Source organism: Moschus berezovskii, chromosome 10 (genome assembly GCF_049115385.1).
Source record: "Moschus berezovskii isolate FMDL1 chromosome 10, NW_MosBer_1.0, whole genome shotgun sequence".
Classification (NCBI taxonomy): Eukaryota; Metazoa; Chordata; class Mammalia; order Artiodactyla; family Moschidae; genus Moschus; species Moschus berezovskii.
The window spans coordinates 28543172-28560516 of record NC_142469.1 but is presented as its reverse complement, the minus strand read 5'-3'; the positions used below and the strand labels follow the sequence as shown (position 1 = coordinate 28560516).

General features: G+C 43.6%; 1 protein-coding gene across 1 annotated transcript in view; it reads right to left on the bottom strand.

The window, feature by feature from the left end:
• MTCL3 (MTCL family member 3) overlaps nt 1-16852 on the bottom strand; it is a 44149-nt gene extending 27297 nt beyond the window's left edge. The window contains exons 1-3 of the mRNA XM_055432942.2: nt 15752-16852; nt 15052-15276; nt 13109-13267 (exon numbers count right to left, since the gene is read on the bottom strand). Coding sequence (XP_055288917.1) covers nt 13109-13267; nt 15052-15276; nt 15752-16852 — 1485 coding nt within the window. The remainder of the gene's footprint in view (nt 1-13108; nt 13268-15051; nt 15277-15751) is intronic.
• Between the last annotated feature and the right edge of the window lie 493 nt (nt 16853-17345).

Sequence of the window (17345 nt, the reverse complement as noted above, 5' to 3'; positions counted from 1 at the left end):
AATACAAGAGCCCTCTTCTCTCTGCTAAGATGTTTCTCTTTAAGAATAATGTTCATTGAGCAGCAGAGGTAGGACAGAAACATTTATCCAGACAGATGAGCACTGTCAGCCCTGTTGATGGTTGCAGGGGCAGACAGGGCAACCTCACTGTAAGCGGGTCCCCCTCAAACCTTTGCAAATGTGAGCTAATGGATGACAAAGCAGCAAGGACTAAGGACATACCTCTGCTTCCTGCCTCGGGGCAGACAGAATGGTTTTATAGTGAAGTTAGATGTCATAGGGAGCTTCAGAAAGTAGCAGACATTCATGGGAAAAGATAAAGCAAAAGAGTTTCAAAGGACTACACAAAAGAACTGGAGTCCTAGAAAGACCTAAAATTTCAACTACATGGACTTAAAAATTCTTCCTAGGAGTTGTCTTAATCGGCTAATCTAGAGCTATGTGATATTATTATATTAACAACAAGAAAAATCTGATGTCTACATCATACCTGACAGTTTTTCAAGCACTTTCACACGTTATCTCCTGTTATCCTTGTGAACAGATTGGACAGGGAACATACTTATTTTCCTTTAAAAAGTGATTAAACTGAGAGTCAGGCTCTCCTGGTAGCTCAGTGGTAAAGAATCTGCCTGCCAATTCAGGAGAAGCAGGTTTGATGCCTGGTTCAGAAGAGAGAAGGAAACGGCAACCCACTCCAGTCTTCTTGCCTGGGAAATCCCATGGACAGAAGAGCTTGGTGGGCTAAAGACTATGGGGTCGCAAAACAGACATGACTTAGAGACTAAACAAGAGTCAGCCATTAACAAATCTATCTGAAAGAACACAGGTATTAAGTCTGTAAAAAGAACAGGCAAGATCAACAGACCTGAAAACATTTTTCTAGCTTTATGTTCTTAGTTGTTCTTTTTCTCCAAAGATTCCCTTTTTTGTGAAATAAAAGAGATTTTTCTTATAGACATCTTGAAAGTATTCTCTCAATGCTTGTTCAGAGCATTCCCTAAATGCGTGCTGGAGATGCAGACCTTGAAGATTCCAGAAGTACTGAGGTGTCTATAGAGGACAGGTCATTTGTGGGGTCAGGAAAAAGATGGAAGCGGCAGCCTGAGACTCTGCAGTGAGGCCAAGCTGGCCAGTGGAGACATGGCTTTGGAGGTAGATGGACTGATGTGGACCTGGCCTGTTTTCTGAGCATTAAGTGTTCATCTCTAAAATGAAACTATTAACACAATGATACATAAAGTAACTGGCTTATAATTAGCATTCAACATTGATGTCTATTGAACAACTGCAGCCCTGGGGTGATTTTCCACATCTCCCAAGCCAAATTAACTGCTGAACTGACTGTCCCAAACATTGACCATTTAAAGTAAATTTAGATAGTCTTTGAGAGTGAAAGGATCTGCAGTCTTCTTCCATTCTCTAAACCTGAAGTTCACACTTTCTCACCAAAGAACATGCAAGTTCAACTGCAGATTCGATGCCCAGGATGTCAGTGTCAGACTCTTGTGTTTGAACTCGCACCCTCATCTCCCCTTCCAAGAAACCAATGAAATCTTGTTTCAGGGAAGACCTGCTGCTTCTGGGGAATAATTGAGGTTTTCAGGAAACAAGGTAGAAGCCTGGAAATTCTAGGAGGCAGGAAAGTCTCAAGAGACTTCTAATACTGGAAGTGGGGTGGCGCTGGAGTTAGTCATCTACTTCCTTCTCATCTTGTTTGTACAATCTCAGCAACCATAGAAACAGCCTTGATTCTGAGTTAGTTTTCTGTCCTCTTTGCAAAAGAGGGTCTGAAACACCTTTCCTAATTTCCATTCATCCTCTCATTAAAAATTATTTACTTGTCAAATGTTGTCAACAACTTCCAGTTGTTGTGGATACAATGGTGAATAAGACAGACTCAGTCCTTACCCTCAGGGAATTTACACTCTAGTGCCGGAAAAAGTTACAGACAAGGGAAACAGGAAATATCAGTTGTTACAATATTACAGAAGCACAGAGTCTGACTACAAGCCAGGCATTGAGCGGGATGGAGTGTGACAGCAATCACAACAGGTGGGGCCCTGTCCTCACAGTGCTCACCACACTGAGACAAAGAACCCAGCATGCATGCTGAGTCGCTTTAGCCGAGTCCAACTCTTTGTGACCCTATCGACTGTAGCCTGCCAGACTCCTCTGTCCATGGGATTCTCCAGGCAAGAACACTGGAGTGGGTTGCCGTGCCCTCTTCCAGGGGATCTTCCCCACCCAGGGGTTAGCCCACATCTCTTATGTCTCCTGCATCAGAAAGTGGGTTCTTTACCACTAGCATCACCTGGGAAGCCCAAAAGTATTCGGTACAGGAATGCAAATACTTTGCTGTCAAATAAAACCTTCACAAGACCATCTTTTCCATCAGAAAGTAATTAACTTGAGCCCAGGGACTAGTCTCATGGTGACATTAACTGTTATTCCCTTATACACACTATATGTACACACTCAGTAAATGTTTAAAAATACTTGCTAAATTAAAGTCAGATCAAAGTTTGGGGATTCTAGGCTCAAGGAAAAAGCTGAGACAGAGAACAGAAGCATTTTATGCCACTGCTAGAGGCAGGGCCATTCTCAGGCAGCCAAGAGTGGCCATGGGTAGAGAGCAGTGGTAGAGAACAGTGTCGGTAATTTAGATCCCACATGTCAGGTACAGCTACACCCCTGAGTAAGGAATGGACTAGACTGTTAAATGAGGTCTGGTTCTACATGTGAGTTTTGTCTGTCACACACAAACACACACACACACACAAGCCAAGCCATCTCAAAATAATTGTTTCACACTTGGAAACATAAAGACTTTCGCCTTTAAAAAACATCAAAGAACACAGCAAAGGAAACTATAAGCAAGATGAAAAGACAACCCTAAGAACAGGAAAAAATAAACCCAAATGAAACAACTTACAAAGGATTAATTTCCAAAATATACAAGCAGCTCATACAACTCAAGACCAGAAAAACAAACGATCCAATCAAAAAGTGGGAAAAAGACCTAAACAGACATTTCTCCAAAGAAGACATACAGATGGCTAGCAAACACATGAAAAGATGCTCAACCTCACTCATTATTAGAGAAATGCAAATCAAAATTACAATGAGATATCACCTCACATCAGTCAGAATGGCCATCATCAAAAAGTCTACAAACAATAAATGCTGGAGAGGGTGTGGAGAAAAGGGAATGCTCTTGCACTGTTGGTGGGAATGTAAATGGACACAGCCACTATGGAAGACAGTATGGAGATTCCTTAAAAAACTAGGAATAAAACCACCATACAACCCAGTAATCCCACTCCTAGGCATCTACCCTGAGGAAGCCAAAACTGAAAGAGACACATGTATCCCATTGCTCATTGCTGCACTGCTTACAACAGCTCGAACATGGAAGCAACCTAGATGTCCATCAACAGATGAGCGGTAAAGAAGTTGTGGTGCATATACACAGTGGAATATTACTCAGCCATTAAAAGGAACGCATTTGAGTCAGTTCTGATGAGGTGGATGAACCTAGAACCTATTGCACAGAGTGAAGAGAATCAGAAAGAGAAAGATAAATATCATATTCTAATGCACATACTTGGAACCTAGAAAAATGGTACCGAAGAATTTACTTACAGGGCAGCAGTGGAGAAACAGACATAGAGAATAGACTTATGGACATAGGGAGAGGGGAGGAGAGGGTGGGATGTATGGAGAGAGTGACATGGAAACTTACATCACCATATGTAAATAGATAGCCAACCGGAATTTGCTGTATGGCTCAGGAAACTCAAACAGGGGCTCTGTATCAACCTAGAGGGGTGGGAAGGGGAGGGAGATGGGAGGGAGGTTCAAAAGGGAGGGGATGTATGTATACATCTATGGCTGATTCATGTTGAGGTTCGATAGAAAACAACAAAATTCTGTAAAGCAATCATCCTTCAATAAAAAAATAAATAGAAAAAAAAGCATCAGAGAAGTCTCATATTATTTCAATAATAGCTTAAAACAAACATTTGGATGTTTAACTAATGACCAGCACTCATTAACTCATGCCACACACCCTAGGGTGAGAACCAGGCAGCCTTCCAGGGCAGATTTCACTGCAGAGAATTGCAGTTAAAAACTTAGACTATCTAGATGCTATCATTCAATACTGTGGTTTATTAGTAACTGGAAAAGATCGTGAATTCTTTAGTTACCATGGCATCTTAGTGGCCTCCTGAGGCCACTGGTGCACTAAAACTACTGAATACTCTGAGCTCAGCAAGGAGATCAAACCAGTTAGTCCTAAAGGAAATCAACCCTGAATATTCACTTGAAGGACTGATGCTGAAGCTGAAGCTCCAATACCTTGGCCAGCTGATGTGAGGAGCCAACTCATTGGAAAAGATCTTGATGCTGGGAAAGACTGAGGGCAGGAGGAGAAAGGGGTGACAGAGGATGAGAAGGTTGGATGGCATCATTGACTCAATGCACACGAGTTTGAGCCAACGCTGGGAGATGGCGAAGGACAGGAAAGCCTGGTGTGCTGCAGTTCATGGGATCGCAGAGTCGGACATGACTGAGCGACTGAACAACAGATTATTCAGAAAGCTTCACTTGTTCTTAGCCCCTCACATAGCATCTTCAGTTCTGATTTCCACAGTAAACCAGCTCCTTAGATGCTGAATAGTAGCAACAACCAGAGACAGCATTGTAGATCTCTGTGGTTAAAACCCTCCAGCAGAGCCCTCAGTGAGTGCACTCTCTCAGTTCAATGCAACATTCTGATATTTGCATCTCTGGAGCCTCTGTGGCATCCATAAAGTGTAGTGTGTTAGTCGCTCAGTCGTGTCCAACTCTTTGCAACCCCATGTACTGTAGCCTGTAGACAGGGGAGCCTCTGTCCATGGAGTTCTCCAGGCAAGAATACTGGATTGGGTTGCCATTTCCTTCTCCAGGGGCATTCATATGGCCACATTATGTGCTGTGCTGTGCTTAGTTGCTCAATCATGTCTGACTCTTTACAACCCCATGGACGGTAGCCTGCCAGGCTCCTCTGTCCATGGGGATTCTCCAGGCAAGAATACTGGAGTGGGTTGCCATGCCCTCCTCCAGGGGATCTTCCCAACCCAGGGATTGAACCCAGGGCCACATTATAGCAGGTGCTAAATTACTATTCAGTAAATATTGTTGATTGTATAAATGAAAAAATAATTACAGTAATAAAATAACAGTAGTGAAATGAAACGGCATCCTGACTACAAATAGAATTTTCAGGGAACATAGAGACGGATAACTTTATCAAGGAGAAAATGACACTTTTCTTGAGAGTATTCAGTTTAATTTCTACATTTATGAGTAAAGAAACTAAGGCCTACACCTTTCAAATTAGTATTCAACATTATAGGGAATGAGTTGGAGAAGGAAATGGCAACCCACTCCAATGTTCTTGCCTGGAGAATCCCACAGACAGGGGAGCCTGGTGGGCTGCCATCTATGGGGTCGCACAGAGTCGGACACGACTGAAGTGACTTACCAGCAACATAGGAAATGAGAGATGAGGCAAAGCCAGTTTCTGGACTCCATGACATATGAGGTTTTTTTAAATAAATCACCCTAAAATTCACAGCTAATGACAAAATGTCTTAACTTTATTTTCAGCAAAATTTAAATTCCTAATTTATTGATTGTATAGATGAGAACTGACAATTGTAACAAAGGCTCACCCATCCATTGGCTGCCATCCATCAACACATAAACTCTGTTTAGAATCGATTTTCTTCAAGGTTGGTCTAGAGACCTCACATGAAGCCTGGGGTTGCCTTTATATCTGATCACAGCTAGGTTAGAATTTCTTCCAATATTTCTCTCCATGCCTTGACTGCTACTGAACTTGGATTAATAGTGTACATCCATGCATTAAGTTTTCCTTCACGGTCCTAGAATTCTTCTGTGACCAAATTTTTAAACTCTTTATTTCAATGAGCAGCCCTGAACTTTAGCAATAATAGTGTCACTCAATTGACTGAGAACCATTCAAATCTCTTTTTAAGGTAGGTAAGATACAGAAGTCAGGGAAGCAAGCTACTCTTTACTAACTATGTGGGTAACATGCTTCCATGAATGCACTGAAACACAGGTCAGCTGCTCAGGCCACTCAAAGTTCAGTCTAGAGCCCCAGCAAAAGTCACTCAGTCATGTCTGACTTTGCAACCCCATGGACTGTACAGTCCATGGAATTCTCCAGGCCAGAATATTGGAGTGCGTAGCCTTTTCCTTTTCCGGGGATCTTCCCAACCCAGGGATCGAACCCAGGTCTCCAACACTGCAGGTGGATTCTTTTCCAGCTAAGCCACAAGGGAAGCCCAAGAATACTGGAGTGGGTAGCCTGTCCCTTCTCCAGCGGATCTTCCCCCACCCAGGAATCGAACCAGGGTCTCCTGCACTGCAGGTGGATTCCTCCTTACTGAGCTGTGAGGGAAGCCCTAGAGCCTCTGTTAACCTGGCAGAGTCCAGAGTAGAGATTTAGTTCCCACAGATACGGTTCATCAGCAAATGGAACATACATTTATTGAACATTTCGATAAATATTTCAACACACATTTATTGAACAATTCCTACGAAGCCTTGGGAATGGCATATGTACTCAAGGGGCAGAGGCTTAGTCCATTATTGTAAGAATTCCTCATCTGTTCAGTGCCTACTGTTTCAAGAATATAAAGTTCGAAATTCCAGCCAAGAAAGGAACTGTAATCTGATCCATTATATAGGATGTGTACTGCTGACATGGAGAAAAACATAAATTTGAAATGTATAATAAAAAATCAGTACGTTTCACCAATAGGCATGTGCTGATCTGTGAACCACTTTGCTTATACTGAGAGCTTGGCATGTGGGTAAAAGAAAAAGGCCATTTACCCAAATGAGCCTTGGGAATCACTTCAAAGTGCATATAACTGCAAATGTGATTTCATTTTTTAAAACTCCAACAAAGCTTACAATTCATAAATTAATACATCTTTACAAATCCAACGATTGGTAACCTTAAAGACAAGCTTTCCTATGCTTAGGTGCCACGTTATGCTTTGCTTTTACTTTAGTTTCTTTTATTCCTGCCTATGTTACTCAACAAACTAAGGCCTCTGAGAAGATGTGACTACAGTCATAGTATATAACTGATGCATTTCAAAATATTTATGGTAATTTCACCATAAAGATCAATGACTACTATTGTATTTTTCAGATCATAAGTTAACTACCAGGACCAGGGGGAAATAACTTGGAGACCAAAGAAATTCCCCACTTAAATGTCTTTAGGGCTGTTTCTTTGGTGATTTATCACTCAGAATTTCTTGTTGTACCTTATAACTTAAACATGCCCAATCAAAACCAAGCATGGTTACCATCAGCTCTTCATCTTATATAAGAAAATAAGTAGGTAACTGTAAACATGCAGGAAGAGCATTTGTTTATTAAGTGTTCTGTCTGTACAGAGAGTCTGAGTAAACAGCTATAATCTCTATGTACCCTATAAAAATTTTAAAACGACACTACTGTTGAAATTTATAGTACTAATTATTGTTGTGTTCTAGAATGAATGTTCACAGCAATAGATAGGATATATTAACCAAGTGCACAGAAAATAAAAGTCCCAAGATAGATGGTGTTATTGCAATAGGCCAGTTAAGAGCTCCCTAGAGCAACAGCCAGAAAAACTTAAGAAAATTAACTTATTTTAAGATTTTTGGATTGGGATTGGGGATGAGACAATACAAAGAGTACAAATTCTGAAATTAAAAAGATCTAATAAACATTCTCAACATCATCATCTTATTTACTCTTTTTCTCCTTTTTTATCTTTAAAGATAAAAGGTCCTTAAAGAACTTCTATTGGTTCATTCATTTCGCAAATATCTGTCACCAATGCTTCTCCAAATTCCAGACTTTAGAGGTGACATGAGAGGACCCCTTCATTCTGAAGAGCACAGGGTTTTCAAAGCTTTGAAAATAAAGGTGGTTTCTACAGAAGTAAGACTTCATGAAGGGCAGTGACCTTCACTTAACTGTAGCAGAAACTCACCCCTCACAGAGCCTTCTCCATACTGTAAATAGCCTCCTCTATATTCTTTTTTTTTTCTTGTCCTGCCACAATGCCTGGCATATGGGATCTTACTTCCCCGCCCAGGGATGGAACCAGCACCCCCTGCATCAGAAACACAGAGTCTCAACCACTGGACCACCAGGGAAGTCCCTGACCCCTCTGTATTCTCCCTTGGTGCTATAGGTGCAGTAACCCAACCCGGAATTCCAAAGGTCGATTGTTGGTTCCATAAAATAACTTTAATAAAAAACCTCTATCTCACAGACTGTGATGCCGAAAGACAGAAAATCAGTTTTACTAAGTTACATAAAGGTAAAGGCATTTTTCTGCTGCCAGTCGCTATCAATGTTTTACAATTGCGATGAGAATGCAATTAAGATTTCAAGCCAGCATCCTGAGAGGTCCCCCTTGTTTGCAGTTGGCAGAACATCAGCTGTTTCAATACAGGCAACGAGTAGCAGCAGAATCAGCTAATTACCTCCATCCTGCCTCTGCTCAACTCTTCTTAACCCCTGGTGCCTACTCTGCGCTCTCAGGGGGAGAAGATAAGCAGATGGATGTGAGCAGGTGCATGGGACCTTTACAGCCAGCAACTCTGAGAGGAATTGGCCAACACCCTCGAAGCCAGTTAAACTCTCAGTGAACGGTTCGCAAACTCTGGCAGATGGCCTATTGGTCCCAGCTGTGCTGTTCAACATCTATATGACTCCATACAAGAAACCAAACTCTGTGAGTTGGAAGACTGCTTCTCTCTAGTATATTCTGTTTGACATTTTATGATTTTACTCCATAACTAGTAAATTTTCTTCATAATAGAAAGCTTGGCCTGGTTCTATTTACTCCACTGGTAGGACACCACAAAGGGATAACAATTGTGTGATTAACACTCACCAAGGACTTGAAAAATGTTTCTGTTTTACACCCAAAAAAGCAGATAATTAATTGAAGTTGTTGCAATCAGATGGGGGACAAGTCAGCTCCAAACTCATGACCTCTACAGCACAAAGTAAGCCAGTTATGATTGCACCTTAGTTTTTATATTTATATTTTTAGAAGCTAACAAAATCACCATTACAAAAATCTTACTTTAATGAAACATTTCTGATTTCTAAACATATTTTAAAACTACTTTTTCTATTTTTGAAATAAAGTCAACCTCAACTGACATTCACATGACTACAAAACTTTCCTGCCAGAATATTTTTCATTTTCCCTTTAGAACAACATTTAGAATCCTTCAGATCTTTTTCTTTCTCTCCCTTCCTCTTTATTTCCATTTTTTCCCCCACCACCACTCAAATTCCCAAACTGAATGCTATTTTCAAGCCCATTTTAAAAATAAAAGGGTACTTTAAAAGTTGATGTCCTGATGAAAGTGAAAGTGTTACTTGCTTGGTTGTGCCCAACTTTTTGCGACCTCATGGACTGTAGCCTGCCAGGCTTCTCTGTCCATGGGATTCTCCAGGCAAGAATACTGGTGTGGGTTGCCATTCTCTTCTCCAGGGGATCTTCCCAACCCAGGGATCAAACCCAGGTTGGGTTTGGCTTTTTATTTCTCCCAGGTACATGAGAATTTCCTTTTTGGTGTGAACTACACCCACACTGCCTAATGCAACAAGAGTATTTTCCCAACTCAGAACCCTGAAGGAGGAAATGGTTATAAGAAAAAAGTATAGGAAACAGAATCAATGAAATGCATTTTTACAATGAGGATATCCCCAGGTTTCTGTCATTTTTTTTTGTTGGCAGTAAGATTAATTTGACTTTTAAGACAGAAGAGGTCCCATCTCTCTGGCAAATGGCCCGTCAGTTTACAGGAATCTTCCCCTTTCCCAGACACAGGATGAAAATCAGAAAGCTCTTATGCCATTCTTAAACCCAACTTTTCAGATAGTCACTTGAAAAACATTCATATAATACCTAATCACAAGGCATTTCTTTTTCATCCCTTGTAATTAGTGAAGTTTGTTTTGACTTGAAAATTTTCAATTGCCTAGACAAAGAATATGGAAGAATGCAAGTGAGGTCTGAATAAGGAATGAAGCCTTATGTATGTGACAACAAGCTTTCTTTTTGCTTGTCCCTAAGGTGGCTGGATGGCATCACCGACTCAATGGACATGAATGTGAGTGAACTCCGGGAGTTGGTGATGGACAGGGAGGCCTGGCGTGCTGTGGTTCATGGGGTCGCTAAGAGTTGGACACGACTGAGCGACTGAACTGAACTGAACTGAACTGAAGAAGGTATTTAATAGCTACTCTTATGGGCTGGATTGTACCCCTTGCCCCAATTTACATGTTGAAATCCTTCCCCAAGCAAGTATCTCAGAATGCAACATTATTTGGAGAGGGTCTTTACTGAGACAATCAAGCCTTAAAAAAGTCATTATAGTAGGTCCTAATCTACTTTGACTGGTGTCTTATAAGAAAGGGAAATTTGATCACAATGTGAAGGCCATGTCTACATGAAGATCCAATTTATGAGCCAAGGAGAGAGGCCTGGAATAGATCCTTCCTTCACAGCCCTCAGAAGAAACCAGCCCTGCCAACACCTTGATTTTTGAACCTATTTATTTAGAAAATAAATGCCTATATTTAAGCCACTCTGTAGTATTCTGTTATGACAGCCCCAGCTACTTCCTTAATTAAAAAAGGAAGGAATCCAAACTTCCCATTTTCCTGGCAATCAAACTTTCCATTTTTCACAAACTTCAACTGTATATTATTATCAAAGAAACATCTTTATACCTATGTTAATATCTGATCTCTCAAATTTAGAAAAAAAATCTTAAATGGCAATGTCCCAGATTTCACAATATGAAATGATCGCTGCAGAAGGTGCTCAGACTCACTGAAATCACTGAAAGTAACATTTTACAACTGAATACACTGAGGCAAATAGAAGTTGGAGAACTTTTAAGTCACGCAATTAGTTATTGGTGAAGACAGCCCTGTGGCTCCCAGTTTCTCTATTGCAGCACACAGCCACCCTCGGGCATTAGCTAAAAATCACATATCAGTACAATGATTTTGCTATAATTTGTTATGTTAAAAGTGTTTACATGATAATGTAAAATAAGCAGAAACTTTGACCATAAAATAGTTTATCCCACTAAAACTGTTTTCTACAAATTCCTGCCACATATTCTTGACTACTGATATTTTCATTGTTACGTTGTAGTTGCATTTATTTCCCCCAGGGAACAGTAGCTTTATTAACATAATAAACACCATCATCATGAACCAGGTACAATACACACATTGCTTTAGAAAGCAAAATAAGGACAACCTGGGTTTTGCTGGAGAAGCTGCCCTTGAGGTTAGACATGTACAGTTAAATTTGGAGTCAAGTTGAGGTCACTGCGAAGGAAACAGAGTTGGCATGGAAAATAGTTGCCTCATGGAAGCTATTCACTTACCAATAAAACTCACTTTGAATGATATCAGAGCAGGAAAAATTTAAGGGCTTTAATCCCGAAACAAACTTGGGCTTTTCTTAAAGTCTTGGTTTTATTTGGAAAGGAGGTTCTATGTTATTTAACCTTTACCATCCATCCTCTGTTTCTAAAAGAAATCCTAGTAAAAGCTGAATGAGAAGTTTTATTGGGAAGATACTACACACCATGTACATTCCAAAGGAATTTCACTGTAAACATCCAGGGAATGAGCTGTACATTGTTAAAAGAATGTCAGTTTTTCCTTCACTCTGGGTCCCTCGGGGCTTCCCTGGTGGCTCAGATGGTAAAGAATCTGCCTGCAATGAGGGAGACCCAGATTCTATCCCTGGGTCAGGAAGACTGCCTGGAGAAGGAATGACCACCCACTTCAGCATTTCCACCTGGAGAATTCCACAGACAGAGGAGCCCGATGGGCCACCATCCACAGGGTCACAAAGAGCCAGACCCAACCTAGCAAATAACACACTTACCTGGGTGTAGTTACATTTTTATACCACTTCGAGATAAGCACAGCAATGCAATATCTCAATTAGTCTATGGAAAGATCAGGATTTTCATTTACATGGTCAGAGAACCACGCGTGTATTTGCTAATTTTCAAATGCTTTTCACAAGTTGCACCGTATGTTTTCAGGCAGTTTTCAAGGAAGAATACTATTTTATTTCAAATTGTTACTTACCACAAAGCTAATTATTTCTTGATACATCTTTTCTGTTTGTTTTACTCTCTAGTTATTTTCTTATTACTGATTTTGTTCTTTGAGAATATTCAGGGGAAACTTGCTAGGAATCTTCTAGTAGCTAATGTGGAAGAGAACGCTGACTCTTCTACTTGAACGAGTAGGACTAAGATGAATGTATTAAACTTACTAGTAAATAAATTTCAACTCGAAAGAAAATCTTAAACAGAGTTATGCTGTGATAAAATTAGGAAATGGCAACCCACTCCAGTATTCCTGCCTGGAGAATCCCTTGGACAGAGTTGCCTAGCAGGCTACAGTCTATGGGGTTGCAAGAGTTGGACACGACTTAGCAACTAAGCCACCAGAGAAGATCTTAAGGGTTAGGTGCTGGTGATCCTCTAAGCATTAGACCATTTGGGGGTTGTGTTAGAAGGAGGAGTCAAGCAACAATTAGACCAGATTGAATGGCCGTGATGGTCTTTTTCATCCTAAAAGTCTGTGGTTCTATGAACTCTGTAGAAATCTCACAGGATTAGCACTTCCCCTCAACTAACTGAAGGCTCAGTCCTTCATACTTGTGATACCCTTTGTTTGGCATAACTGTGTAATTTGTTTCACTAACATCCATTTAGATGACACACACAAAGCATCAGTCACAGTTCATATATGTCAAGTCAGAAGCAGGGCAGAGTTCAGAATTACTTCTTTGCTACTTATTTATTAGGATGAAAGCTTGTATCTGTTACTATATTGGGTGAGAACAACAAACTGTCCTACAATCATAAAAATGGAATTACTTTAACAGTCATATTAGTGTTTGGCACTCTCTATGAAGAGCTGAATATACACAACATGCCATGAGACAATGACTAACCTCCTTCATTTTTTCCAGTTCATTCTGTAATGCTTGCTTTGCTATCTCAACTTCTATAAGCTGTTGCCTCAGTTTCTCATTTTCATCTTCCGTTGTTGTTCGCTTTTCTTCCACATTTTCCAATTCATGGTGAAGTCTCACTGATACATCCTTTGCAACCTAAAGTGTTTTTACCAGGAAAATATAATTAAAGACAATACAACAAATGGGATACTTACATTAAAAGTATTAGAGCCAATATGGATATAGTATCTACCATATGACAGGCATCCTTCCAGACGCTTTACATATAAACCATTCACACATATAAACCATTTAACCACTACAACAATCCCACAAAATAGGTTTGAGTATTATTCCTATTTTATAGATGAGGAAAACTGAGGCTCATCAAGGTAAAGTAATATACTCAAGGTAACAGAGCTAACAAGCAGCCAGGTAGTCTGGTTCTTAATGTTCTTAAGGGAACTCTGTTCCCTTAATGTCTACATGATATCATGGTTATAAATGTTCAATCATGTTTTACCATGTGTAGAGAAATTTCACAAATCTCCTCTCATTCCGGGTGCCCCCATTATCACTTATTTTAAAACACTTGAAAGTAAAATTTTTCCAAGCAGAGTCTGGGGCTTGAATTTTGACCCTATCATTCTAAGGTGCTTAGTTTTATGAAACATTTTAATCTTTGAGAAATTAAGTTAAAAAAATTAGTGTGTGCATTTTTGCCTCCTGTTTTAAGATTACCTCAGAAATTTTAGGGTTTGGAACAAAAGTGAAGTAGTTTGGTTCAGTGGCTTAGGACACAGACAGTGAATCTGGACTAGGTAGGGAGCCAGGCTGACCACTTACTAGCCAAGTTCCAGGGCTAGGAGCTGGGCGCTTAACTTCTGTAAAAGGGTCATCTTATCACCTGTGAAACGATGTTATTAATAATCTCTACCTTACAGTTTTTTTTCCCCCTTGAGAACTAAGTGAAATAATAATATAGGGAACAAGGTTTGCCATAATGCCTGGTGCACGACCGACATTCCACAAATGTCAGAAAAAGGAAAAAGAAATAATACAACTTGCATAAAATGTTTTCCCATAGCTTAAAAAAAGATAATTACACTCAGTTTTGATATCTTGATGAAATTAATACAACTGAAATTGCATGTCATTTGTTGTCCAAGACAGTCAAGATAACATCTGATTTGCATTGTCCATGAATCTGCCTACAGTCAAACCCAATGAACAGACCGCACCTGCCCCAAACTGGCGTTCCCAAGCTGAAATTTCTTCACTGGCAGAGCTTCTGAAGGAGCTGCTTCACTAAGAACAAGGTTCTTTCATTTAGCTCACTCGCCCATTACTTTTCCTAAAGGAACCACACACGAGACAGCGTTCCTTTCTGGGAGTGGTTGAAATGGTTAAATACAAAAAGGACTTCTGGAAGAAGGCGGGGATGCGGGGGGTGGGGTGGCGGCTTTCAGAGAGAAATCTCAACTCTAGTGTCTTCCCCAGAGCTGTCCCTATTCTGGGCTTCAACTCCCCCCGGAGGAGTCTTCACCGCACAACTCCTGAGTGCCTGAATCCATCCACTCGGCCTGCACTTGGAGGAGACTCTCTGCAAGCCAGATCCAGGCCGGAGCCGGCGCTCTGCCACACCCATGTTCCGCTGGGGAGGGAGGCGCCCTCCTCCCACCTCGGTAAGAGTCACGGTTCCTTCCCAGAAGAGTTCCCGGAGCTCGCCCTCCGAAAGACCTTCTGTACACACAGGACTATCACACCCACCTGTCTGTTTCTCCTCCTCCCCTTCCCGGACCTTGAATTGCTGTCATAGGCGCTGCGAAAACTCCCGCGTCCCTAAAGCTCTTGGCCTCTCCCCACTGAAGGCCTTTCGACGCAAAGAGCCCTGGATCCGCGTCCCCACCCCCGCCCCGTCCCCCACGCCCGCCGCAGACCTTGAGGTCTTGCTCCAGGCTGCGCAGCAGCTCCCCGTCGATCTCGCCGGTCTGCGCGTAGCGGAGCCGCTTGCGCTCGGCTTTGCGGAGGCGGTACTGCAGGATCCGGCAGTTTTTGTTGGCTCTCTCCAACTCGTGGCGCATTTCCTGCAGTTGACATGCGTCCTCCTCGAAGAAAGTGTCCCTCATTTCGTCCATCTCGGTCCTCAGCTCATCGATCTCGTTCTGAGGCGGGGACAGGCCGCGGATCAAAACTGGCCTCGCCCCACCTCCCCACCCCACCCCTCGGACACACAGCATGTTCACCCCATTCCAACTCCAAATGCTCAGCTTTAGCGGTCCCTCTCCATGGGACAGGGATGACACGGAGCTGAACGAACGATGAGAAACTAAGGAAACGGGCCCTTGGCCTTCCCTCGCTCTCCTAACTCAAGCGCTCTCCATGAAAAAGTGAGACAAACCATAATAACCAGAGAAACGAAGGCCCGGATTTGGAGTCAAATAAAAACCTAATGCTACTGATCTCGAGCCCTCTGAGATCCGGAAGGGGGCTAGGAACCCCCTCCTCTCATTTCCTGTCCCCCTTCCCCCCTTCTTTAAGTGAGAGAGGGTTAGCCGCCTCTCACTTTGCCAGGACACGCCCTAATCCTCCGAGGCCCACGCCTCCCCTCCCCCAACCGCCCCCCCCCACCCCACTCACCTTGAGAGTCTCGTTCTCCTCCCTCAGCTTCTCCATCTCCTCCTGCATTTCCTCCTGCTCCTGGAGCTGCTGCGGGTGCGGCTGCGACGAAGGGGGCGCCGCCGCCTGCATGCCCCCGCCGCTCGCGCTGCCCTCTGCGCTCTGTTGGGGGCCCTCTGCCGCCGCCGCCATTGGGGAGGCGGGAGGGACCGCCAGGGGCTCACAAACGGCAGGGGCGCCGGCGACCGGAGAGCTGCGGTGGCTGCTGCTGCCGCCGCCGCCGTTCTTAGCGTGCATCTGAGCCGCGGCCGCCGCCGCTGCCCGCTCTTTCTTCAGATGGAATTGGATGAGCTCAGACTGCAGACATCCTTCCTTCCAGTAGCTCCCTCCAGCACCGCCGCCACCCGCCACCACGCCAAGCCCGGAATTTCTGCTGCCGGGGCCTGGGGTTTTGCCCGCAGAGGAGGAGGATGGCGAAGGGGAGGCCCCCTCCCCGCCGCTGCCGCCCCTCTGCTGAGCGCGGACGCTTTTCCCTCGCCAGCCCCTGGGCGGCGGCGGTGGCAGCGGAGCGCCCCCCTCCCTTTCCCCGGAGCCACTGCCGGCTCCTCCTCCTTCCCCACCCCCTCCTCCTCCTTCTCCTAGCGGAGGGGGTTCCCCGAGTTTAGAGGACGCGGGCTCTAGCTCCCGGAGCGGCTCCTCCGACAGGCCAGGCCTCCTGACACCCACCGGGGCCCCGGATGCCACTAGGGCTGCTTCAGCACCAGCTACAGGCTGGACAGCTCCCGAGGCCGCCCCCTTGGGCGCCGGGGGCGCGGCCTTCTCCGCTCCGCCTCCGCTTCCCCGGGCGCTGGCCGGAGGCGCTGAGCGGCTCCCGGTCTTGTTGCCCTGCTGCTGCTGCAGCTGCTGCTGTCGACTAGAATTGAGTTTAGTGCCAGCCCCTACTGGGGCCCGGGTGGTCGCGGTTGCCTGTCGGACCGAATTGTCCCTCAGTCTAGCGGGTGACTGAGCACGCTGCTGCTTTCTGCTGCTGCCCTCCGGGTGCGAGCGAGCCTCAGTGGCACCGGTGGCGGCAGGAGCCGCGGCTGTGACAGGGGCAGCGCCCCCCGTCGGTGGCTGACTCATGGCGGTCTAGGGAGAATCTAAGGGACGTGATTTACAATAGTCCATCACCAGATCATTCGCTTCCCTCTTCACTGCCACCAACCTTCCTTTCTAATCTGAGACGGAAACAAAAGAAGGAAAGCACACAGCATGTCTGCGTTGTTACAGAGCAAAGGCTGATTCCCCTCAACAGGAGAAGCCCTAGAAAATGAGATTTGGAAGGCGCTTTATAGAAGCCTTGACTTTAAAAATAGGATGCAGAATTGTCAATTCTCATTTCGCCTGGGGAGGCGCTATCACCACCCCACTCTCCCGCTGTAAAACGAAGATCTGAAAGCTGCTGAACCTAACATTCTCACGGTAGCAGGTTATGTCAAGCATGGAGTCGAAAGGAATTGATGGGAAGGAAGTTTTTTTGTTTCTTCTTCTTCTTCTTTTTTAAGAAGATAAGGTCAAGAAGAAGTTTCAGAAGGAAAAGATGTCTATATGCTAGAATTGTCAATACCCTGATTTT